Raw genomic sequence first — 26984 nt, forward strand, 5'->3', positions numbered from 1 at the left:
TTTTGTCATAACACAAAATAGCAATAAACTGACAATGAACTACAACAACAACAACAAAAAACATTGTAACATGCTGGCTGCGTGTCCATGAAATGTCAAGCCAATTTCAAGCAAATCTTTGAAATGTTGCAAAAATGCTTTTAAGGCAAGTTTCCATCCACTTGTTAAGAGCGAATTATCAGGCTATGCAATGTGCAGGTCTATCAGAAGTAAACCGAGTAGAAGTAAAGGTTGCAAACCTGAAACAAAACTAGTCAAATTGGTAAAATAACCCATCTACAAGTTAAAAACAATGGGGAAAGGTCATCAGAAATTTGTCCAACATTAGTTTTTTGAAAAAAAAAAAAGAAGAAAAAAACAACTGCAAAACTAATATTTAGAGCTACGCAACTAAGCTAATGGTTAACATAGTAAAATCCTGCCTACTGGACATAATCATGTTAGCATTTTGATGTTAGCATTGAGCTCAATGCACTGCTGTGCTTGAGTTGCCCTCAGCCTTTCAGAAACTCTGTGGCTGCAGACTTAAGTGTTAGCTTTTATTTGACCAGGTTTTAAATATTTGTCTTTGAAATTTCTGCTGCCAATCCCAACACTTACATCTGCCTTGTGCTGAATTCGCCTTCAACACAAAATTGCATTACCTCCTTTTTTGCATGGAGAGCTCTAACTTTCTGACATTTCTCAAGTTATGTTATTCATTACAGGCTCCTTTTTATAGAATTAGACTCAGACTTTAAAGAATTGATCTCAAGCATTAACTCCACTCATTCTATAAAAAAATTCAAATAAATGTCCAGCGTATTTCTCATCAAACTGAGCACTAAAAAAAAGTCCAGACAGTAGATTTATCTGGCATTGTGGCTGCTTAGTTTGTTGGCTGCCTGTGATGGGGAGGATTTAATTGATGATTGTCTGGCTGAGTGACTATACTTCTAATTCACTTAGCGCAGTCGAACAGGGGGGGCTCATCTTGCTCTTGAGTTTTGTGCTAATGAACACCCTTGCATCCGCGCCCTTCCACCCACACCTCCCTTCAACACATCACTGTTAATGTCTTTCTGTCCCTTTTTAATAGTTTGCGGGAGCTGTTCTAATTCCATCAACAGCCACTCACTCTGATGATTAATGCCAGTCCACTGGTGGCCTGGAGGTCACACAGTTGTTTGTTGACGTCGCTCTGAAGTAGTGCTCAGCTGCAGCGTCTGAATAAACAGACTGAAGATGTGAAAAGCCTGCTCGGCGGTTGGCCGTGTGCGATTGTACACATTGACAGCAGGTGACTGTCGATTATTAAAATTACATACTTGGATGTGAGAAACAAGTGACACGTTGCAACAGCACGAGCAACACAATGAGTCTTGTTTATCAAGCGAAAAATACAAAACCTTCTAATAATAAACAGACATGGCCTCATTTCTCTGTGAAATGGCTGATGTTATCAGTCGTGTCAAATATGCACACAACGAGATTGTACAGGAAATAGAATTTCAACAAGGGTGAGAATACTCCAGATTTGTTTCCCTGTGATGGTCTATCAACTGAGGCAGTGCATGTTCGCTTTCTGGCCTTGGATAAAATTTGTTATTTTCCAGGGTCTTCTTTTTGGTTTTTCTCATTTCCAGTCTGAGAAAAACATAGTTGAGAGTTCTAATGTCTGGTTGGCTCAACAATTTTCAACTAAAGCAAGCTATGTGTTCAATTAAAACCACTTCCTCTGTAAAACCACCATCCTGGAAAATGTCTACAGTATGCTACAATATGTAGCCAAGATGAAATCACCAAGCAGATGGAATAAAAGTATGTTCATACTGTCTAGACATCACAGTTGTATTAAAATGAAAAATAAATGGTAAAAGATCAAGCAGCATAACTGTGAGAAAGAACCTCAAAAGGGCTAAAGCTTTAAAATATCTGTTAGCCCTTAAAAAAAGGACCTCATGATACTGATTAAAATTCCTCTGAAATAATAAACTGCATTAGCTAGAGCGTTTTTTGTTTACTTGCTTTTTTTGTTTTGTTTTTTGCAACAGAAAGCCATGACTTCTGTCTTTGTCGCCATCACATTGTCCGCTTGTGATGACGTCATTATGTTATGCTACAAGCGCTCCAAAAGTAAGTGAAAACCTGCAGTCACACTACAGACCTAATTTGCTATAGCCACGGAGGATTGTTGTTCCTATGATTCTGCTTAAAACTGACTTAGAATAAAAGTATGATAGCTTTTTTTTTGCAGAATACATTGTAGATAGATCCATTTAAACCTCTGAAACTTGAGAAAATTTGTTTGATTTCTTTTTAAAAAAAACATGGGAGCTCAAATAAATTATGGAGTGTTGAGAGATATTTTGATCTTTGATCAAGTTTCTATATCTAGAAATCGTTCGGATCAATATAATATCTGTGTTTTTTTTTCAAACTCAATGAAAAGCCTCATGCCCCATTTTTTGCAGTTTTAATATTATGACATAATTATATATATATATATATATATATATATACATATATATTTAAATTATTATGGTTAACTGACTTTTGGCTTGTGTTGTCAGATTTTGAGATAAATGATGCATTTGAAAATACATTTCAATGGCAGAGTTCAAGAGGTTTACGAGTGACAAAGCTCTATAAACAAAAATAAATACAAATAATAATACATGATCAGACAAAAAAAAAGTTTTTATTACCAGAAATTTTAAAGACATTTTGGGTGTATTTTTGTCTGATTTCGTCATATTCTGCTTTGTTTGCCATGTTACCAACAGTCAGTTTCAGATCAATACAACACAAGACATTCAATATGATTTTGCTCGTTTTCAGTCTATTGATTATTTGTCATGAAACTACCACTGTGCAACGTGTATGAAAAAAACAACTGTGTTAGAAAAAAAAAAAGTGTTTTATTTATTTATTTGACTAGGCTTGGTTAATTTCTCAGACTAACAACTGTTACGAGGTATATTATTTGTTTTGCCAGGCTGCCAGATGTAGATTTGTCTGGCTTATCTACATAATTTACATTTTTCAAGCTTTGCTACCATCTAAAAACAGCTGAAGTGTTTTTTTGCATCACAAGGAATGAATAATGTCCCTTCAAATTTAAGTCAGACTGAAGCTCATAAAAATGCACGACGAACCACCAAAATTGGGCTTGTACAGCAGAAATGTACCCACGGGAGCAGCAGCGCCCCTCAAGTTAGCTACATTTTCTAAGCACACTGGTTGAGACACAATGCTACAGCCCATTAGATAAAAAATTTGACTATGTGTGCAGGGGACTCTAAGGAAGAAGAACATTTTGAGCCAGGCTCGCTGTCAGAGCATCCCCCAAAGCACTTTCATCTACCCGCCTGCTCCCACCCGCAGCATAGCATGACAACTTTGGCTGCAGCAATACTGGCAGGATCCTGCAGTCCCTGAAGGAGTCATGCGATTATGCATCCCTATAGCCATGTTGTTCTGAATTACACAAAGAAGACTAGAGGCTGCCTTGGACATACTGCTTTTTATGTAAGAGAAGCCTAACAAAAAAACATCCTATTGACATTGTCTGCACAAGAGGAGACAACAGAGCAAAAGTAGGTTAGAGCTGTTATTTCGACTGGCAAACAAGGTTAAAATCACTCAATTTGTGGGTAAAGTTGGGAGCAAGATATCTGGATGAAGCTTCTCCAACTAGGAAAATGAACTTCAAAATATCCAAGGCTGAAAAAGAAAAAACCCAATTCAAATGTGATTTAAATTTGACTGCTAAATTGCACAGCCTAAGCAATCATAATGTTTCCATTTAACTTTAAAGACCTGAAAATCAGGCAACTGAAAACCACAAAATATTAAAAAACAGCAGGTTATATAGGAGTATTAAGGTCCTGTAGTTTGGTCTGCATGGTTACATTATCAGCCAAGGAACACAGAAACTTACTGAAGTATGAGATGCACTCCACTGTGTGAACACTAATCACTCAGAACACCCCATATCCTGATGGTATTGCCCATATATACTGCAGCAAAATACATATATACTCATGAAGAGATCCAAACAAGTCAAGACAAGAACGATAAAACCCAGCTGACGTCAGGAAGACGCTGAATTCATGACAAGACATGATGAAATGAAAATTGGGTTGTTGATATTTTAAATTGTAGCCTGTTCTTATTCCTATCTTATCAAATAATGCCGCTTGGTCAGTTATTTCAGCATAAAACACCACCTAAAAGGCATCTTTTGTCGGTGGCATGATACAACACAGCTGGGTGGCATCAGTAAACATAAAACACCACTGAATCTTTTGCAACGGTAAAATATGCTGACGGGCAGTTATTGTCAGTTTATAACACCACCGTCTGTTTGAAATGCTGCTGGTAATGAGGTAATAAGGAGGTAAAAAGTCCCTATAGGGCAGGCTGTGAAAGGGTATTGGATGAGTCAAACAAACCCCAGACTTTCACCAGTCCTGCTTCCAGTATGAATGTTGAGCTAAACCATGATGGGTTTTTTTTTTCTGAACCTGACCACATGCTGTTGTTGCACAAGGAAATAAATATAAATACTATGCCTTACCACAGTTTCAAGTATATTTTGGGAAAGACTGGATTTAACGAGCAAAAAACTGTACATTTCTTGTGAAAACTGAAGTGTATTTTGAAAAGACACAATGCATGTAATAGGCATAAATTGACACACCATCCTGGGATGTCACCAACAGATGCAGAGGGATACTATGAACGTCATATGTAGACATAAAAGTCTACACAAGTGGCATTATTTGACCATTTGGGATAAAAATGTGTTGGAACTGAACATTGTTTGGATGTTAACTAAATGTCATTATTCTAGATTGAGATGACAGAGAAGACTTTGATTTTGGTTACCTAACAACACAGATTAAAATTGACAAAATATCAATGAGATCTGTGGTCAGTACTCTTCATCAAATTGATGTTGGCATCAGACATTGTCCCAACAATGAATTATGGTCACCTGACGTCACAACCTTAATTCACCCAAATACGAATTAGATAATACCCAGCTGGCTGCCTACATCTACATTCAAGACTCAAATGACAACTGCTCTGGTGCAAAAACATTCCTGATATTTACATTGAGCTCCTGAGGTACTTGATATTTGCCACAATATATTGCCATTGTTATTTCCCCCTGCATATTTGTTGCTATACATAAGTAGTGCACCTCTCTTCCAACAATAGGGGGGAAAAATGATTTGTCAATAATAAATTGCAGCTCCTACACTTACAATGAATGTGACAATTAATTCAGAAAATGAATGCCTGTTTGAGCTGCAAAATACAAATTAGCTTTATTGTATTTAAGGGGAAGCAGAAAATCCCCACAAAATCACTCTGACACAGTCATTGTGTTCATTAAAGTCGGCCTCTATTCAGTCAAGGGAATCAGTGGAGCGGCTATAACATTTGTCTCTTGACACTATAACGACAGTTTTGGGTCTCTGGTTTCTTTATGAGAGAGACTTAGTCACTATCTTAAAATATAACTGTGCTGTTCAAGATGTGCATGTAAATGTGACATACAGTGCAGTGTAAATTCTGATTACAGGGAGACAGGGATACTGTTTAAAGCAACTTTAGCACCAGATAGTATTTAACTGGAATATCAAACACCACAATGTCTCATTTCATATATAAAAGACAGTTGTCTCCTGTAACATGACATACATATTCCTATTTTCCGACATGTCCTTGAGCATTAGTATTTCCAGGACAGTTCACCACTATGATTTGAGAGAAAGGAGAGGAAACAGCACCAGTAAAATAAGACAATAGAAAACACAAGTGTCTAATGTGGAAAAGGCAATAAGACAAAGGGAGGATGTGGTGCACAAAACGGCACAGAGATACTCAGATAATGTCTCGACTGAGTCGCTATTAGGTTCAGGGCTCTTATCTCAGCACACCCTCCACCCTCCTCCCCCCCCCAACCCCCCCCCCCTCCTGTTTCATGATTTCCCCAGAAAACCAAATACGGAATCCAAAGTGGGTGACAAATCAGCACAAGCCAGAATAGCACTGTGAAGACCATATTTCTTATTGGGAGAGTCAATTTCAACTTCTATTTACAACAAGCTACATGATACATTATAGCTAATAACAATTTATTTTTGATTTAAAAAAACGTGTACACTGAAAAAAAAATTTAACACTTTTGTTTTTCCTCTCGAATTAAAGATGTAAGATTTTTCCTATGCACGTAACAGACTTCTCTCTTAATTTTTGGTGGGTGTTTGTGGTCTGTGTTCGTGAGTACCTCCTTTTCCATGATAATCAATCCACCTGACAGGTGTTGGATATCTAGATTGCTGATTTCACAGCATCATTACTACACAGGTGTGCCTTGGGTATGGTCACATTAAGATGGCCTAAGAGCCTAGAATGTGCATTTTTTTTTATCTTTAATAATGTTATATTTTTTTTATATATATATATATATATATAATATATATATATATATATATATATATATATATGCAGGCATTGTGAGCAGATTCTTGCAACATACAGCTATACATAAGCTATACATTATCATTCCACATGAGGTCATGGTGGCGGATGAATGGAATGACAAGAGGCCTCTTGATCTTGTTATGGTATCTCTTTTTATCTGTAGCATATGTCAGCCCATACCATAACCCTACCACCACCATGGGACACTCTGTTCAAAGCATTGACATGAGCAAACTGCTCACCCACACAACAGTATATATGCAGTCTACCATCTGCCCGGTAGCGTGTAAATTGGGATTCATCTGTAAAGAGAACACTTCCCCAAAGTGCCAGACGCCATCAAAGATGAGCAGTTGCCCACTCAAGTTGGTTACGACAGCGAACTGCTATCAGGTCAAGACCCTCGTGAGAAGTACAAGCATGCATATGAGTTCCCCTGAGACTATTTTCAAAAGTTTGTGTGCAAACTGTTGTTGTGCAAACCAGTTGTTGCCTCAACTGTCCAGGCAGCTGGTCTCAATTTTGATGAGGAAGCTGGAAATGGAGGATGTGAACTGGTGTGGTTAAACATGGTATGATGTTGGTTGGATGTACTGCCAAATTCATGGTCATAACCTAAGAGACAGCTTATGGTAGTGAAATGAACATTCAGTTCACTGGCAACAGCTCTGGTAGGCATTTATGCAGTCAGCACATCAATGGCACGCTACCTTAAAACATGGTCTATGGTTGTGATCTTGGTTGGATGTGTTGCCAAATTCACAGAGACAACTTTGAAGGGGGCTTAGGGTATTGAAATTAACAATCTGTTCAAGGTCTAACAGCTCTGGTGGATATTCATGTAGACTTCAGGCCAATGGCATGCTCTCTAAAACATGGTCTACAGTTGTGATGTCGGTTGGGTGTACTGTCAAATTCATGGTTACAACATTGGGGATTGCTCATATTAATGAAATGAACATTCAGTTCACAGGCAACAGCTCTGACAGACATTCCTGCCAATGGCACACTCCTTTAAAGCATGGTTTTTGGTTGTGATGTCGATTGGATGTACGGCCAGATTCACAGAAATGACTTTGGAGATGGCTTGCAGTGGTGAAATGAACATTCAGTTGACGATCAACAGTACTGGAGGATATTTCTGGAATACTCCCTTAAAACTTGCAACATCTACAGCATTGTGCTCGCTAACACAAATTTTAAAAGATTTGCAACAAAAAATAATGAGAAGTAAGTCTTTCGTGTCCTATTCTTTGATCTTTAATATATACTCATGAAAAATGGGAGCAAAAATCTAAAAAGTGTTGCGTTAATATTTGTGCTCAGTATTTATAAAAATAACTGGGCAGTTAAATGTTTTGTAAATTTGCCTGGAATTCTCTCTTTTCTGCTTGTTTACTACATCTCTATGAGAGTGAGAATCAGAGAGCAGGGGAGACACTGTGGGTGTTTGTGTGTGCATGCATGTATATCTGTGTGTGCGTCCGAGCGTGTGTGCATCTTGTTCATGGCAAGAAATCAGCTCAGTTTAGCACATAATGGAAATGTGAATAGCCCAGAGCGCCTCTCTCCCACACAGGGAGAGAACTGGCTGGGAGCAGGCTGCATCTTTCCAAATCCAAACAGTGAGAGAGAGTTAGCTAGGTTAAAATCCTGCCCCCCTTTTTCTCTCCCTCCCTGGAGCGATTCACAGCTCTGCCCATACATTACTCAAACAGGTCATCCAAACAGGTCTCACTAGTAGTCAGAAACCATATTCACACACATGTGCACACACATGTTATGCACACGGATAAGCACACACTTGTAGGTGAAAAGGTGATGTTGCTCATATTATGACAGATGACATCTTATATACCTCTCTCTTAGCATAACAGCCCCAAAATGTTATGCTTAATTTAACATAAACTCTACCTTTTTTAGATGCAACATTAACACTTTTCACATTTTAATGCACCCTGCAAAAGGTTACCAACCTCAATACATACTGCATGACTATTTTTCCATTTTTCTGTCATGCAACACTGCAATTCCTTTGACCAGGGCATTATCTTTGTGCCCGGAGGGATATGAGAAAACTCAGACTTACATGCTACTTCCAGAGACGCATTCCGGCTTACGGCCTCTCCCAGATAGTTTCGGGCCACACACACATAACTGCCATCATCGGGCTTGCTCCGTCGGCCATGGATGATACGTAGGAAGAAGAGGGAGCCGCTGGGCAGCAGCATACGGTGGGAGCGAGGGTTGTCGCGGTCCGTCTCGACGCGCTCCCCGTCTTTGTACCATTCCACTGTGGGGGTTGGACGGCCCTCTGCTTTACAGTTGAGAGTGGCTGGTTCCCCTTTGGACACAATGAGGTCAGAGGGGTGCTCAACAATGCGGGGAGGGAAGTCTTCCTGGCGAAGACGAGACCCTGGAGTGGAGATGAGAGAGTAAAAAATTCCATTAAAGAAATTAAATACATACACATAAAAAATTCAGTTAAATTTCGCTGTAGCAGGAACAGCACTATGTTTGGAATAAATTAACTGTTTAGTTGGCAAGGACAAACATTTGCTAACTAAGTATCTCCAAAATATAAATAGTAAATGAAAGGGACTTGTTGATTACCATACCACTTGTGATTAAAGGGACTGGTTTGGATTTTTTGAAGTGGGGCTGTATGAGGTACTTATCCATAATCAGTGTATTACATACAGTAGATGTCATTCAGAAGGCCCCATTTTGGAGAAGCAGGCAGGAGTGCAAATATGGAAGCATCATGTATTTTAGACAGCTAAAACAATTAAAATTTGTTTACTCACAGTATTTTCACCACTTTACGTGCTGTCAGACGGCAGTTTCCAGTACTGAAGCTGTTGTATTGCTCTCTTTAAAGTCATCAGACTCCATTAAAAAAAAAAAAGTAATTTTAGCTCATCGAACACTGGTCTGCTGAAACACTGATTAGTTGGCATGTTTGTGTTATTGTGTGACTGACTTTTAAAAGGGTTAGTTTGAATTTACCAAGGTCATGATTTAAAATTGCTGCTTTTTGTCAATGGAGTCTGTTGGCTTTGAAGAGAGCATAAATGGAGAACTGATAAGGGCTGTCTGACATAAAGATTAGATGGAGAACAAATTCTCAATATAGCATATATTTAAACTGTTAATTTTGTTTGTTTTTTTTAGGTGAAACTTTAAATGGCTATAATAGATTTTGTTGTGGTCCCATTCATAACAGCACACTGCTTAGCTTCTGTGTTGGCAATCCTGCTGCTTTTCCAAACTGGGGTCATGCTGACATACATAAACTGTACGTAATACACTGACATATTCCATACAACCCCACTTCAAAAATCTAAACTATCCCTTTGAAATAAGGTGTCAATAAGACATGTCAAATTATATCTCTGAAATTGAGGAAAACTTATGTCAAATGCTCTTTATTCTGTAGCTTTCAGCTCTTGCTCAGACTGTATTTTCACTGCAGTTCAAACTAGAAACATTAGATGTACACACATTCATGTACGTGATTGATAGGATAAAACTGAGTATAATTTCATTCCAGTCCTTGAAAGGCAAGTTGATTAGTGTCGGGTTCTTCCTGGCTGCACTATATGCCGTGTTACTACACTCAGGCTCACATATTTACTTTCACAGACAGAAGCTGAGGAGTCATTACATCTCATTAGCTTTTTCATTAACACGTTCCATCAAACACTGACATCATCAAACATGTTGTCTCAGTGGGTGTAGAACAGCCATTTTTTTCCCTTTTGTAATGTAACAGTGTGCAAATGCAACATCTATAATTCTTTCCTCTTTAAAGGCTATATTAACATTTATGATATTAAGATTTAAACTGAGTATTTGATAGTCAATCCTCAGCAAATGTCATGAGAGTAATCCTGATAGGAATAACATCATCATTTGTGCAGCAGCAACCCAGTGAACAGCCTCCTCTGCTTGCTCTTGCCATTTATTTGGCCGTGTGAACACCTCGGCGCTGTTTCTTAACTTGCACCTCTAAATGTCACAGAGGAATGACCCAAATGTAGCGGCACTATGTTTGTTTACAGACCTGACAGCATCACAACTCTCATCTGTTTCATGGTGTGTGAGCACATTATAATATCTGTGTTAAAAGGTCTTTCACGTTGTGTAAAACAAACCTAGAAAGATTTCTGAGCCAATAAAACAGACTTTCTGGACAGTCATTAGGCAGAGAAATTAATCAGATAGAAATAAATGAAAATAATGTTTAACTCTCTTGTCTTTTTGCCTCTGGCAGCAACAAATTGTGCAAATTGCAAAGGCAACTGTAATGATCTGCTGCTACACAACGACAGAAATAAAGCTGGAAATGTGAGTAAAATTGATGTCTATAATGTTAAGAGCTTTGTTGACAGAAAGCATTCCATTAGCTGGCGCCAACACACCAAACAAGGGTGATACATTATGTTTTTAACATGCTTTTAAAAAGCTATGCATACGTCTCTCGGGTAAGTGAAATTTGGACGCACAAACTAAACACACAGTCCGTGGAATACTGACTTCTTCTAATTGCTTGTCCCATTACTCAGTCTCCAATGCAGCCTAATGTACAGTCTGAATTGTGCTGTCAGACAACAGGATTGAAATTAGATGATTTAAGTTGTGGGTGGCTTGGTGGCTCAGTGGTTGGTACTGTCATCTAACAGCAAGAAGGTCCTGCGGGGTCCTGTCAGTCTGTTTGCCTTGTGATGGACTGGCAACCCATCCAGCCTGCTTTCTGCTCAATGCATGCTCCAGCACCCCATGACCCTGAATATAAATAAGTGGGGATGGAAAATGAATAGATGGATGGATTTTTTTTCTTCTATGTGACTTCTTGAATAAAATGTTGGGATTTTAAGGACTTCAAAAGTCTTGTATTACCAACTGCAAAGGTTATAATTCAATGATGTCTTAAAATAAACATTCTTGGTATGTCTACAGTTAGCCAAAACAGCCAAAATGCATCTTATATCATCACCTAGGACAGCCTAAAGTTGTTAATCATCAAGCTTTGCAGTCTTTTTTCTTTTTCTCTCCACCAGTGGGCCTGTTTATGAGGATCTGTCCATGGTGCTGAAGCCTAAACTCAAGGTCTTGCAGGAAAAATGCTGGTCAGGAACATGTTAGGGCTTGTAAACAGGGACCACTCTAATAAAAGTCACTTTGAAGTGACATCTGTCAACCGGTTGGGTTCAGAGGAACTCGATTTCGGCTTATAACCAAAAGATTAACTTGACTGTCGAGCAGAGAGCACCTGTCTTTGTAGTCTCTTTATCATTTGATAATAAAGTTTGACATGTCACAACCACAATGTCAGCCCAAGTTCTTCACATTTAAACTCAGTAATGTTGATAAAAGACTAGGGTAGATAGATGGAAATAGTTCAAATGTGCACACTGTCTTATGTGTAATATAAAAAGAGTATTGTGCACAGACTGCATTATCCTTTCTGATATATCACAGATTTACCAACAGAATTGCATCAGACATAGTCAGAGAGACAGCATCAACTGCTATTACATTTCCCTCCTTACAGATATTTGGATTTTAACTAAATCAAAAAGACTGAAATGTACGCCTAATTACCCGTTTATCACACATATCTGCAGAATTAATTGCAAGCTGCAATAGCCTGGCAATTAAGCTTAATTCTGTGAAGCTGGTAATGTTTTTTCTTTTTTTTTTTTTTGCAAATGTGTCAAAAAATGTGTTAATACCCCATGTGTGATACAGAATGGTCAAAATATTAGAAACACCCTTCAGCAGCAGTCCAATACCAATTACAGCCTCCAAAATAACCAGAGTTCAACCAGGGCGCTTTTATCAACAATGTTCACTATAAGCTTCACAAAGACACTGTAGGATTAACTGCAGAGCCATTACTTCAGCTTTATATTGCACATACTGTATGTGCTGTACCAAATAAAATGGCATAACAGCAACTCCAGTGTCCTGGAACCACCCACGCCTACACCTGCACTTCACTTACTCCACTGACACAGATTTATGTTATATGGGCTACAGGGGACATGGTGGTAAAAAAAAAAAAAAAAAAACACTTCATGATAAGGAAAACACTTCCTGTCATGGAGCTTAGATATGTCTCAGAAGTGCAGTTGTGCATATGTACAGTAGGTCCACTTATTGTGTGAGTAACCTGGGGTGAATCTCCAGAATATACAGTATGAGTAAGCATCCAATCTATGGCATATTAGCTATCTCAGCCATAGGAAGCTCTATCATCTGCCTCAGCAACCTTTTTGCATTAAAGGCCAGTGAGAAGATGACCTAAGATAAATCCATTACAGCAAAATGTGAGATGATAAATGATAGGTTTGCATACACTTTTTAAGGCTTATACAAGCACAAGGCAACCAGCATATGAAATCCTGGGAGTTCAATTGATTTAAAATGAATTAATTAATGTTTTTTTTCTTTCAGAATACAAAAAGTTTAATGGTTTTTTTTTTGTTTGTTTGTTTGGTTTTTTTTTTGTAAGGGCACACTTTTCAAATCACAATATAAATAAAGATACGGGCTATATCAAAGCTGCCAAAGATGGTAGACTAGTCCAGTAACAAATGTGTTCAATTAGGGCAGCCCTTATGAATAAATAAGCAACTTTCGTCTACCTAAGCCATTAAACAGTTGGCCTGGCACATTGTCTTGGAGACTAAATGAACCAGCTGTGGTGTGGCGCACTGGCATGGTGCATTTATGATTTTAACAACGAATTTCAAAAGAAAAACAAAATCACTATACATCATGTGGACGTGGATGTGCATCTTCTTGGTGCACTTGAACTGACATATACGCTCCAGGTCACAGCTCAGTTTGTTTTTCCGAAGCTAGGCATAAGATCAACCATAATAGGTGTATTCATGAACTTACCGTCGGTTTGGGTGTAAAGAAGTCCACAGAGAAATAAATACTGTAGAGGACCCATTCTGGCATATTGGCCCCGTAAGCTATCGGCGCATGAATTCCTCCTCAAGCGTAAAAAAAAACCAATCAATCAATCAATCCTGTTTCCACTTGAGCGACTTTGTTAAAATGTACAGTTTCAAGTTCGCGAACTCAAAGAACCGAATCAGTGATTTCTGAGAGACAACGTTCACATGCCCGTTCCTCCTCTCCAAGAGCGCACACCAGTAAAGCAGCGGTCTGTCGATTCGCCCGACACGTTTGGAAATTTCTGCAGTCACCAATTGCAAACATCACCGACGCCCAAAGACACTCCGCTTACTCACGGTTCCCCCGTCCGACCGCATTCTCCTTGTCACACTTTACCGGGTCCGACCGCCGTGAAACGCATCCATCCTCACGCGGGACAAGTTGGAGGGCTGATGAAAGGTGGGAGACAGGATTCAGTCAGAGGTGAGTGGCTGCACGGTGCAGCACAGCGCAGCCCCTCCTCTCCACTCCGCTGCCCGGGGAGAAACTAACCGGCGAATACAACATACACACAATAGATGTGAACGCCAAAAACTCAGCAGCACTTTGGACAATTAGAAGCTGATAATGATACTCATTAGTGTTTTTTTTTTTTCCTTTTTTTTCCTTGGAGGCAATTTGACACAAACAGCTGATAAATCCACTACAAACACACACTGATCAGGCAAACATGATCAGTGTGTGTTTAAATGGAAATGCTTTGGCTATTTTGTTGGTCTGGTTTTGTTTGAATGGATTAGATGTCTTCCCTTTAGCTTTTACTCATTATTTAATTGTATTTAATAGCATTGTTGTTCAAAAAATCATTACATGTCCTCTTCTTATACAGAAGTGTGTTAGTTTTTTGTTTCATCTCATCGGTCAGTTCGCTTACATGATGTTAGAAAAAGACAAATTGTAGTGTCAGTCTGACCACAACTGGACTTTTAAAATACATGCAAACATGTCTGTACAACAGAAAGTAGACTTTCTCAAAGTCAGACCAACGCATCTAATAATGCGGTTGGAGGTTGATTTACTGTTCCGTGTATGTGACTCAATCAGACCTGAACTGGCTGAAGTGTTCTACGCATATTTCATAGTAACCACGCTGGGGTTTGACCCGGAAGTCGAAAAGCACAAATTTGTAAAGGAGAGTCAGGAAAACAAAAACATAAAGTCAAGTGCAGCGTAAACATGCAACCCGTTTGCTGCCTGCAAACTTATTTGGTATGTGATGTCATAGGTCAATCGGAAGAAGGTCCAAAAGCGACGGGCTGGGGGGGGCTGGGGCAAACTTACATCAATAAATCAATTGTACCCCAGTGCTTGCATACTGGGAAAAGGATAGTAGTCCAATTTAAATGGCCTAATCAAGCTATACTATCAGTAAGACAGTTTCTTACAATCATGAACATCAGGATGCTGTTCTGTGCAAACATAAAGGTAAGTTTTTATATAAGCACATTTCAGCAACAAGGCAACTCAAAGTGCCTTACATAAAACATCAAAACACTGAGACATAGTGCAAAAGAAACCCATTATAAAAGGACCATTTAATGCAATCAAAACCTTAATTAATGAGCTACAGAATCAAAACTTAAAGCAAGCTAAAAAATGATTAAGACGTATAAAATACAAAAATAACAGTTATATTGCAGTGAAAGATACAAATGAATATTTGATTCAGTAAAAGGCAGTGTTAAAGAGAAATCTTTAGCCTTGATTTAAATAATGGACCTGCACTTGTATATCACTTTTCTCGTCATTCGACCACTCAAAGCGCTTACACACCATGAGTCACATTCAACAATTCATACACACGTTCACACGCTGATGGCCAAGGCTACGTTACAAGGTGGTACCTGCTACTCAGTTTTCAACACACTCACACCTATGGAACAGCCATTGGGAGCAATTTGGGGTTTAATATCTTTTACTTTGATATGTTGACTAGAGAAGCCAGGAGACGAACTGCCATCCTTACGATAAGAGGACGATCTACACCTGCACCGATGAATTTAGGACTTAGATATAAGAATCTTATATTTGCACCAGATCTGCAGTTTTTTAGGTACCAGATATGCGGTGCATAGTAACTAAAAGCTTCTGACTCTGGGGACAAAAGCAGACCTGTCCCAGACGACCTGATGGTTCATAGTGTAGCACAAGGTCAGAAATGCACTTGGGCCCTCTTGCTTTATAAACCAGCAGTAGTGTTTTGAAATAAATTCTCTGATGGACAGAAAGCCAGTGTAAACTGGCATCCACAGCACTGGAATGATATGATGCATTTTCTTTGGTCTGAATGAGCTGCATTTATCTGATCTACATTGGCTGACAGGGGCAAACGTGCTGCAACTTAAGAAAATACATTGAAATCCACAAAACTCAAGCAAATTAAGAAAACATCATCAATTTGAAGACACGTGCAGCATTTAGAGAATGTGCTGCAAATCCCACAGTCAACACATTAAGAAAACACTGCAAATACCACAACACAACACATTAGAAAAACTTTGCAAATACTACAACACAGCACATCAGAAAAACTCTGCAAATACCACAACACAACACATTAGAAAAACTCTGCAAATACCACAACACAACACATTAGAAAAACTCTGCAAATACCACAACACAACACATGAAGACCAGACTGGTCTTTATTGTTAGTAAGTGAAGTCATTATCAAGTCTGATTGGTGTGGTCTATAGTGTTAGTTAGAAGTATCTTAAACACAGGGCCATAATTTTTGTTTGAAATGCAGTGTTCAGGCAGTTGTTATGTTGTTTTATTTTAATGTATAATCTAAAATCACCCATTTTCTTATATGTATTAATTTATCTCTTTTATTTATTTGTGTATTTATTTGTACTTGTGTATTTACTTATTCTTCTATTTATTCATTGATTCATTCATATATTTATTTGTTTATAAACTTATTTAATCATTTATATATGACAGCCTGACTGACTTGTTGAAAGAATATGATTCACCAGAACGGAGCTTTTATTTTGAAGACAGCTTCTACGTGCTCTTACCAAAATGTCCATTACATAAACAAAACCAATAAATATGGTAGCGGCCAGTTATTCTGTCTTTTTCAGGGTTGAAGATGTCTTGATTGCAGTAAAACACATTTGCACTTTAGCTCATTTTCTACTACCACTGACGGAAAGCCAACTGAGTCACAAACCAGAGCCAAAAACATGTGCATCAACATTAAGTGTCCTACGGAAACACTTCTATTGTCTTATGATGTACTGTAGTGCATTGTCTTATTGTGTCTGGTATTTGCAGTGTTTTCATAATGTGTGGATTGTGGGATTTGCAGCGCATTCTTCAAATCCTGCATGTCTCCAAATCAATGATGTTGTCTTGAGTTTGTCGATATGCATGTTTGGCTTTTTTTTCTTTTCTTTTTTTTTTTTTAAAGTTGCAGTGTGTTTTCCCCTGTCAGCCACCGTACCGATCAATTTTCAGTAAAACCTAAAGAAAGACAGCCTGCCAGGTTTACTTTTATACATTCAGTAAATCAGGACAATCCAATTAAAAGGAAAACACACATTCCCAAGCTAATAAGCTAATGCTCTAGTGTGCGACATTGCAACTGCATAATACAGGTCTGTCACTGAGGCAATTTTGTTTATGCAACAAAAGAGGCAATATTACTGTAAAATAATGTTCTTTTTCTCTCTTGTGTACATCATCCTGCCAAAAAGCACAATGCATCAAGTCAAAGAATTTAAACAAAGCCCTCCAGTTTTACCAGGATGCATGTTATTTTCATGCTCATGCTTGAAAGAGCTTTTATAAAAGGTGTACAGATGTAAAGAAATGGCACTTCATTCCCGCCCACTGCCCGAGGTGCTTCTCCCGCCTTGTCGTCAATACTGCTCAATATTGTCAATAGCCTTATAAATGCAGCGGCTCGCCGTGAGACGAGAGCGAGATGGGCTGTATCAGGTGTTATTGATCCAGAGGGTGAAATTAAACCATTTTTGGCATTGTGTTCATAGCAGCAGATTGAATAGTAATTGTGGACGATGGCTAAATCTAGTCCATATGAAGGGGGCAAGCTGCTGCTAAGAACACAATGCAAACAATTTTATTTGAAAGATGCTATCAGAGGATGCATGTTTCTGTCAGGATAATAGCGGCACTATTTAGGTTTATGGTGTGAAGATGTCTTGCTTCTCCTAGCTTTCTGGTTATGATTTCCTTTTTTGCGAGGCCTTAACCAAAGTGATGTGCTGGATTATTTAGATGGCATTAAAAAAAGAGGGGGAAAAAGAGATAAATGTTGTATTTCTGTTCTTAATTAAACCACAGTACCGTGGGGGATTTTGGTAACTTGTCACAGGACTGTATTTTGCAGATGTTTATGCCGAGGATGACCTTAACCCGTTGCACGTCTGTCTTTCTGAAGTGCAAGGAGATAATAAAAATAGGCTTTTGGGAAATTAATAACCTCACAAAATCCATCAAGGTGAAGTTTAATGATCTGAGAAGGGAAACTTCAAGAACCGTTAGTGCTAATTATTATACCAAATGACTTAATAACACAGAGATGCTGCTATTCATCATAAGCACTTACTGTTGGAAAATTTAATGTTAGTCTCAATCTCATATTACTGTCCACAGAGAATTGGGAGAGTAGGTAAAGTCATAGAGACAGTGGGAAAACTGCAACGGAGCTAAAGCCAAAATGGTAAAATGGCTGGGTCTACATGGGAGAGGAGATATTAAAATGTTCAGTCTCGGAGGCTAAAAAAATGTGCAAATTAATGAGCAAGCATCCGGTGACACAGTTAAACCCTTTGAAAACCTCAGCATATTGGTTTGATTTCTCTAAAGAACATGGAGAGAAGGCAATGAGCAACTAAACAAGGTCATGGCCAAAAACAGTGGAAAAGTTACCATAGTAGTGAAGTGACGTGAGAGGAATGTTACAAAAAAAAATCCCATACAATATAAGCAAAAAAAAAAAAAAGAAAAAGAAAGCAAAATAAAAGTCAAAAAAGGTGACCCAATGACCCAAAATGTGATTAATATGAATTGATGATAAATGAATTAAATGATATATATATATATACATATATATACATATATACATATATACATATATAACATATATTTTTTTTTTTTTTCACTTTTTCCCAGGCTTTAAAAAAAAAATTGATGTCACTGCTGGTTCCAAGGGTTAAAAAGTCTGCTCAACAGTGTCCTGCTGTTCTGAGCTGGGATCTCCAGTTTTTGTCACCATGCCATGTGTCACTCTTAGCCCTGATTTTGCTTTTGTTAGCCTGCTAAGAAAGCCACGAATATAGGTAAAATTCTGTAACAACAAAATATTATATATATTTTTTCAAGCACGCCTTACTTTCTTGCTGCACCTGGATGGAATCAGACATCATTATATGCACCAAATTGGACTTGCTTTTTTTCCATAAATTACAAACACTGATAAATACCATACATTACAGAAGTGAGTTGATGTATACTCTGAGATGCCATTTATCGCCCTCTTGAAACAGGTAAAAGTGCTTTTTTTTTTTTTTTTTTTATTTTTTTTTTTTCTTTTTTTTTTTTTTTTTTTTTTTTGTTTTTTTTTTTTCTTTTTTTTTTTTTTTTTTTTTTTTTTTTTTTTTTTTTTTTTTTTTTTTTTTTTTTTTTTTTTTTTTTTGTTTTTTCTTTTTTTTTTTTTTTTTTTCTTTTTTTGTTTTATTTTTTTTTTTTTTTTTTTTTTTTTTTTTTTTTTTTTTTTCTTCTTACATCTGCACAGCATAAACGGAATAGGCGCGCGAAAAGCTGAGGGGAGGGGGGGGGGGGGGGGTAGTAAAGTGAACACAATCATTTTAATTGGAAAGATCTCATCCATCAGAGGATGCATGTTTCTGTCAGATTATAGCGGCTCTATTTAGTTTATGGTGTGAAGATGTCTTGCTTCTCCATAGCTTTCTGGTTATGCTTCCCTTTTTCGAGTCCTTAACCAAAGTGATGTGCTGGATTATTTAGATGGCATTAAAAAAAGGGGGGAAAAAAAGAGATAAAATGTTGTATTTCTGTTCTTAATTAAACCACAGTACAGTGGGGGATTTTGGTAACTTGTCACAGACTGTTTTGCAGATTTTATGCCGAGGATGACCTTAACCCGTTGCATGTCCTGTCTTTCTGAAGTGCAAGGAGATAATAAATAGGCTTTTGGAGAAATTAATAACCTCACAAAATCCATCAAGGTGAAGTTTAATGATCTGAGAAGGGAACTTCAAGAACACGTTAGTGCTAATTATACCAAATGACTTAATACACAGAGATGCTGCTATTCATCATAAGCACTTACTGTTGGAAAATAATGTTAGTCTCAATCTCATATTACTGTCCACAGAGAATTGGGAGAGTAAGTCATAGAGACAGTGGGAAACTGCAACGGAGCTAAAGCCAAAATGGTAATGGCGGTGTCTACATGGGAGAGAGATATTAAAATGTTCAGTCTGGAGGCTAAAAATGTGCCAATTAATGAGCAGCATCCGGTGACACAGTTAACCCTTTGAAACCTCAGCATATTGGTTTGATTTCTTAAAGAACATGGAGAGAAGGCAATGAGCAACTAAACAAGACATGGCCAAAAACGTGAAAAGTTACCAAAAAAAAATCCCACAATATAAGCCAAAAAAAAAAAAAAGAAAAAGAAAGCAAAATAAAAGTCAAAAAAGGTGACCCAAATGACCCAAAATGTGATTAATATAATTGATGATAAATGAATATAAATGATATATATATATACATATATATACATATATACATATATACATATATACATATATTTTTTTTTTTTTCCTTTTTCCCCCAGGCTTTAAAAAAATGATGTCACTGCTGGTTCCAAGGGTTAAAATCTGCTCAACAGTGTCCTGCTGTTCTGAGCTGGGATCTCCAGTTTTTGTCACCATGCCATGTGTCACTCTTAGCCCTGATTTTGCTTTTGTTAGCCTGCTAAGAAAGCCACCGAATATAGGTAAAATTCTGTAACAACAAAATATTATATATATTTTCAAGCACGCCTTACTTTCTTGCTGCACCTGGATGGAATCAGACATCATTATATGCACCAAATTGACTTGCTTTTTTTCATAAATTACAACACTGGATAAATACCATACATTACAGAAGCTGAGTTACTGTATACTCTGAGATGCCATTAACTCGCCCTCTTGAAACAGGTAAAAGTGCTTTCGTGGTTGCAGATTGGCAAAGGCATTAAAATGGAGAAATCCAAGAGGAAACGACAAGTGGCATAAGTAATTGCATAAAGGCATTCTATATCTGGCATAAGGTCAAAAAAGAAGACTGTACATTTATCGAATGAGGTGATTTGATGTTTATCTTTGAAGCTGAATAAGATAAGAGAGGCAGAGAAAGACTCCATCTCTCATCACACACAGAGACAGATATGTTTCCAGGCAACGTGGGACTCTGCTGCCTTTTCTAACACAAACCAAAATCAAAAGGGCCACCGAGTCTCATCAATCTACCTCTCTCTACCGCTCTCTCTCTCCGTTGATCACACATAGAAGACAGTGTCAAGGTCGCAAGTTGTGTCCGCACCATTACCTACTCATAACCGTGTTTGTCCAAGCCAGGAGTGTTGGAGGTAACAGATGGTGTGTGTGACAGTGTGTTCAACACCAGGCATGCTCAGCCGTAGCGAGAGTAGACAGAGTAGACATGTGTCCTGACCACAAAGCCCAGTCCTCTATACAAGTGACAAAGCTCTGTCTAACAGCTTACAACGTTCAGTTCGGTGGATGACTGCAACAGTGCCTTGAAATTTACACCAACTGATTTGAGAATTTATACATTTTGTGCAACTACAAGACTTTAAAGAAGATGTTTTTAAATTGCACCATCAAAATATTTGAATGCTGCTGTTGTGGGTGAGCCTGTTAAGACCATCCTAATGATGTTTTACTTTCTGGACTTGCTGCTGCCCAAAATATTAAAATTGAATGCAAAATTTAAATCCAATCAGGGATCAGCACTGTAGTTTACATTGTAAGCAAATCTGGGACTGTCCGGGAGTTGTAGTTAATGATGTAAAGAGCAGAAATATATTTACATATTTTTTAAGCACTTTTTTAGGTCATTATCTTGTTTGTTTTTATTTTTTACTCTTCTTTTCTGATAATTTTAGGCAATTAACTTGTAACAATTTCTTGCAGATTTTTGGGGTCATTTCTTGCAAAGTTACTTATTGTCAATCAAGCCAATTTGCTCTGTTTTTTTTAAAGGGTTTATAAGTGAAAATATTGCAAAATAGAGCCGATAACAGCAATTAAATAACAATGCACTCCCAAGTTTCTCGGAGGAAAAGGGGTTTTCACTGTTCTTCCGACTGGATTTGGAAAAAGCTTGATTTATCAACTGGCTCTGTTGATGATGAAGATGTTCCCTGGTACAGATCCAATGTTCATCCTTGTTTTGCCACTGATTGCGCTAATGGAAGACCAGATATGAGGCTTTTTTCACTCTGTTTAGCATCAACATGTGTCTCGAATATGTGATCATAACTTGATACTACTAAATACAGGTATAAACAGCCACCAAAATGCTTTGCTGATTCAATCGGGACACTTTTGACGAGTTAGACGAAGTGTTGCATGACCATACACTGTTTTGTTTTTTGGAACACCTGTCAATTTATGCTGACAGTGATGTCTCCAGCTGTACTAACACGGCTGCTAATGTGAGCAGCAATCATGCTACAGAGCAGCTAGCAAAGGTGTGGACATAAAAACATTGTGTAGGGCAGTAATAAATGGTAAATATGGTATGGTCAATTTTAATTGTATCTTTAGATCCACCATTACTACCTAATGTAACAACGTTTTTGTGTAGTAGAGGCCAATGCTAACATCAGGATTGGCTGAAGGAGTTTTGTTGTCAGGACACTTACTTAGGGCCACTGAACGTGTTTGGGGAAGCAGCAAGTCCAGAACATTGAGATCATGTCATCAGGTTGGTCTTAAAAGACTATAGCTGTTTGCTTTATGCCCAAAGATAATAGCATTTGCATTGTGTTGCTGCAAAACCAGTTTGAATTTCAGTGACAAGTTCATAGCACTGTGTTTAACATACAATGTTTCAAGAGTGTAACCGAAAAGTGCCATTTTCCTTTTGCTATCCAATTTTCTATGTTATGACAAACACCATAAGATATCCAATAAACCCTATATATTCCCTCTCCAACCAGAAAAAAGTGAATTTTTTATACTTTTTTAATATACCTGCTCCCCAGCTTTTATTGTGCTCCAATATCTTGTTTCAACAAAGAAAGAAATCAAATATAAGACAGAGGAAAAACTCTGTATATTGTTCCACTGTGACCCTGAGCTCTGTTGAGCAAACTTCTCACATAAACATTAAAACCAGTAAATCAAGGGATTTACAGCACTACCGATCCTACTGAGGCTCCTGCTTTCAGCTCATCATTGTGGACTGCAGTGTCACTCTGGCTCTCAAATTGCTCCATATGATAAATAAAGTTGCAATTTATTGAAACTTTTAAGCTCTACCTGAGTTCACTTATGTTGTAATGGATTGTACAATCCATGAGTTGCAGTGACTTGAGTCTTTGGTGGCTATAGCTAGTTTCTGTCTTGAGCGTTCCCTGTTATTGTTGAGATTCAGTTTTCATGGCTGTTCTTGCTTCCTTAAAAATGCAACATGAGGTAGACAGGGTTATGTGGAAAGAGGAACAGTGCAGGCTGACTGTGGAAAACAGGCCAGCTGTTCAAGGAGCAAATCTCTGTAGAGGACTGCTACACAGCACCACAAAGTAGACTTTGAACCAAATCATGAAAACTGATATGGTAGGCTATTGCGCCTGGGCAGTATCACTGTGATACCGTAGAGCCTTATGGAGTAAAAAAAAAACTACACAAGTTGGCTCCAGTGGTTGGTCGCCTGGTGAAAGAGAAGATGCTGGATCAGCCCATGGACCAATTTTCTCTCAATATCCAATAGATGTCCCTAGGTAAGGTGCACTGAATTGTCTTTAACAGGAGGCCAGGAGCCGGTTCATACACAAACATCAAAAACATTTTTTAGTACATACGATAAATGGATTGCCTGTTTTCAACCTTTCTAAGTTTTGTTTTCATCAGTCTTTGCCAAGAAGGAAATCCAGTCACAAAAGCCCTGCTCAGGTCAGCTGTATGCAGGGATGTTTCTAATATCTGAGGACATTCAGGAGTAGTCTGGACCTTTGTGGGGAGTCTGGAGGATCCTTTTTTTATCGCACTCGATTACCTTATTTTTATTCAAAGTACCAAAGTCAACCTCGGTGCAAATCAACTTATTACCAGCTGCAGTGGTGGTGCTGGTATTGTTTTCATCTCGTGAGTCCTTTACCCCTTTTACACTGCATGTTCAAGGTGAAAATATGACACCCTTATTCTGAAGCCCCATTTTCTATAAAAGTTACAGTAGCAGAATGGGGAGGACAGAGCTCTCTCACTTTTAACTTGAAATTAAGGTAGTAACACCGCCAAATCGAGGTCTATGTAAAAAGGGACAGCTGGTAGGACAGGGAGAAGAATTTTGATGTTATGTTTTGCATGTGACCTACCCCAGGAGATTTAAAAAAAAAAAAAAAAAAACAGATAGCAGAAGTTAGTGGCTAACTTAAAAGAAGAAGAGGGACCATAATTGTCCCAACACTGGGAAACAAACAAACAAACAGGAGCCATCTAACAGGAATGGGAAATGACTGTTATTGCCGTGTTATGCCATTGTTGTTGTTTATAAAGTGCTGCCAAACCATATGTTTATGTCACACGAGAGGCTAACACTGTTGTGGTAAATGTCACCTTAGTCACGCCTCTTTTGTTTCTAGGATGCCTACATGCTAGCTAAAATCACATACCGGAGCATGGAGCAGCATGATGCTGCAGTTGTTTGGTTTTGTGTAAGAATGCAAAGGCAGCAAGTAGAGACCTAGTAGTGGCCCCATAGCGTAATATGTGTAAAAAGGGCTTGTGTGTGCTTAGGTTATCAAGGCAAAATGTCGCCTGTGTGACACAGAGAAGCTGATTTAAGTATTTTGGTGTCTATATGTCTGTCTGACTGTGGACAGATTTTGTCAACGCAATAGCATCACTACCTTGCAAGATGCTGTCACAAAACTTTACAAGTGTGAGGTTAAGATCAAATTGAAGGCCAAGTTTAATGAAAAGTGAGGTCCAAGCAAGGGGCCAGAAGAAGGGGGGTAAGAAGTAGAGAAGGGAATGCCACCACAAGATGGTCTCTACTTTTCTTAGTAAATTTCTTTTCAAGAAAATGATTGGCAGGTCACCAGGAGCTCTATAAACTGAATATCACTGCTCTTGGTTGTGTGCTGCTTTACAGAAACTTTACATACTTTGTATGGCAAGTCAGTTATTAACTAACTGGATGGGTTTTTACCATCACAAAGCAGTGGTCTGGTTCTTGGACATAACATTTGGACACAATTGACACTCTTAGTGTTTAGAGTCAGCAGTTCTTCAAGCAGGAAATCTTCATGTTTCACTAAGATCTGCTTTCTTTAACATTCTGAAACTTGAGCAAATTAGCTTGATTTCTTTCAAAAACATGGAAAGAGGGAAATGATCAAATTAGGAAAAATAACCCACAAAATAGGAAGAAATAAGCATTAAAAAAGTACAAGAAAAGTACCTACAATTTAAGAAAATAAATAAATAAATACATAAATAAATAGCAGGATAGAAATAAAAAAGGAAAAGACTTGGAGAAATTGCTTAAAAATTATAATAATTCTGTAACATAATTTTACATATGTAGTTACAATAATTAGCTATAAATATAGTTTGTTTTTTTTCCTTGCTTTATTCTTTTTTTCACTAGACATTTTCCCCTAGCTTTTTAAGGAGTTGGAGAGAAACTGACAGCGCCACATTCGCTAACTAACCTTGACTTTTGATCAGACTGATACATAATTTTGATGTCTTGGTTAACCTACCGAGTTATTATTTATTAGCAAACACTAAATTCAAAGTATTAATTTGAGCTGCAAATATAGTGTAGGAAGAAGCACCATGATAACCATGAAGTACCACAATTTCCTGAATGCAGACTGTTCTACAAAGCTGAATCTGCACCATACCTCTCGGGACACTTTTGAAGTAAAGTGGAGAGGACTCTTGAAATCAAAGGTAGACATCACAAGACGTCTCCACTCAAGAGATGCAGCTTTTTCTCTTGGACACGAGTGGTGTTGTCCATGCATTACGATCACTTTATTCTCTTGCAGTGGACACATTGCTTCCTCTGTATACCTTCACGCTCCACAAAACTCCATTGAACTCCTGACTTACCTTGCTAGAGTGGAGCGAGAGAAAGACCCAATCCTACCGACTCCATTTAAATGCTTTCAAGGTGAAAAAGGCCCATTCAGCTTCTTGAAGTGGAAGTGGTACTTTGGGGGACACTAGTGAAGTATCTCTCTAGCGATAAAGACGTGTAGGAGGAAGAAAAGGGTTTCTGTTAAATCAGGCGCAAGGACATTTACACCATTTGTTTTTCCTCTGGATGAGCACAGGAAAAACAATAAAAAAACAGGGAAGAAAATGCTGAGAGCAATATGAAGGAGAGACCCAAGGAAGCCTTGCGCTCTTAACATTTTCAAAATGGCAGATAATAGACTTCTCCCATGCGTGTAAACATTGCATTTCCATAGAAATGGCCTCCTTCTGTGCCTCAAACGGGTAGTCATGGGTGAGAGAGTTATGTAGCACTAACCTCTTAATCTTGTTAGATGTTTCAAAAACAGCATTGGGTCTCTGGTTTAAAAAAGAAGAAACAGAAAAAATGCAATAAGACGGAGTCTAAAAAAACAAAAACAAAACTGTTTTAGCCATTGGAACACTGCTTCTAACGGTAGGATACTTTTAATCAATCAGACTGATGTGACAGCAGGCTACAAGCCAGACGTCATGTTTAGACCTTTCATTTTAATATATTTACTCTTATTCCATTTTAGGAATAGGTTTGAAGTCACTTGTTTTATATGAATATCAAACAAGAAGTTTGACCTTAAGTTTAATCCAAATCCAACATTTGAAATAAAAAAAATGTATATACAGCCAGCCACGTTTTATCTTTGCCAGTGTTGCTGATATCTTACTTGTCAATATTGCTTCCATTATAATGGGAAAAAGGTGATTGAGCAACTTGGTAAGAAATGTTCCATGCTGAATCAATCACCCTGATCACAGTATAGTGCATTTCGGTTAGATTCATGTCCAAAACCTGATCCCAACTTGCTCTGACATCATGCACACATGGGCAACAATGACCTCATGAGATGGAGATGGACGCAGTCTTTAGAGCCAGGTGCCGCAGTGGCTCGCCACCAACTGCAAAACTTAACACCTGGCTGTCACTGTTTAGTAGAAAATCCAAATTTTCTGTGTAATTGCAGTAATGTTAACACCAGATTTTAGGCTATTATTCTCATGTTGTGCGATAAAGGTTTAATCTGTTAACAA

General features: G+C 38.0%; 1 protein-coding gene across 1 annotated transcript in view; it reads right to left on the reverse strand.

Moving 5' to 3' along the window:
• The window catches only part of LOC121952281 (roundabout homolog 2-like), a 110334-nt gene extending 96860 nt beyond the window's left edge, over positions 1-13474 (reverse strand). The window contains 2 exon segments of the mRNA XM_042498853.1: positions 8570-8896; positions 13393-13474. Of these exon segments, the coding sequence (XP_042354787.1) occupies positions 8570-8896; positions 13393-13447 (382 nt within the window). The 5' untranslated portion in view covers positions 13448-13474.
• Positions 13475-26984: the final 13510 nt, after the last annotated feature.

The sequence above is a fragment of the Plectropomus leopardus genome, chromosome 13 (assembly GCF_008729295.1).
Source record: "Plectropomus leopardus isolate mb chromosome 13, YSFRI_Pleo_2.0, whole genome shotgun sequence".
Lineage (NCBI taxonomy): Eukaryota > Metazoa > Chordata > Actinopteri > Perciformes > Serranidae > Plectropomus > Plectropomus leopardus.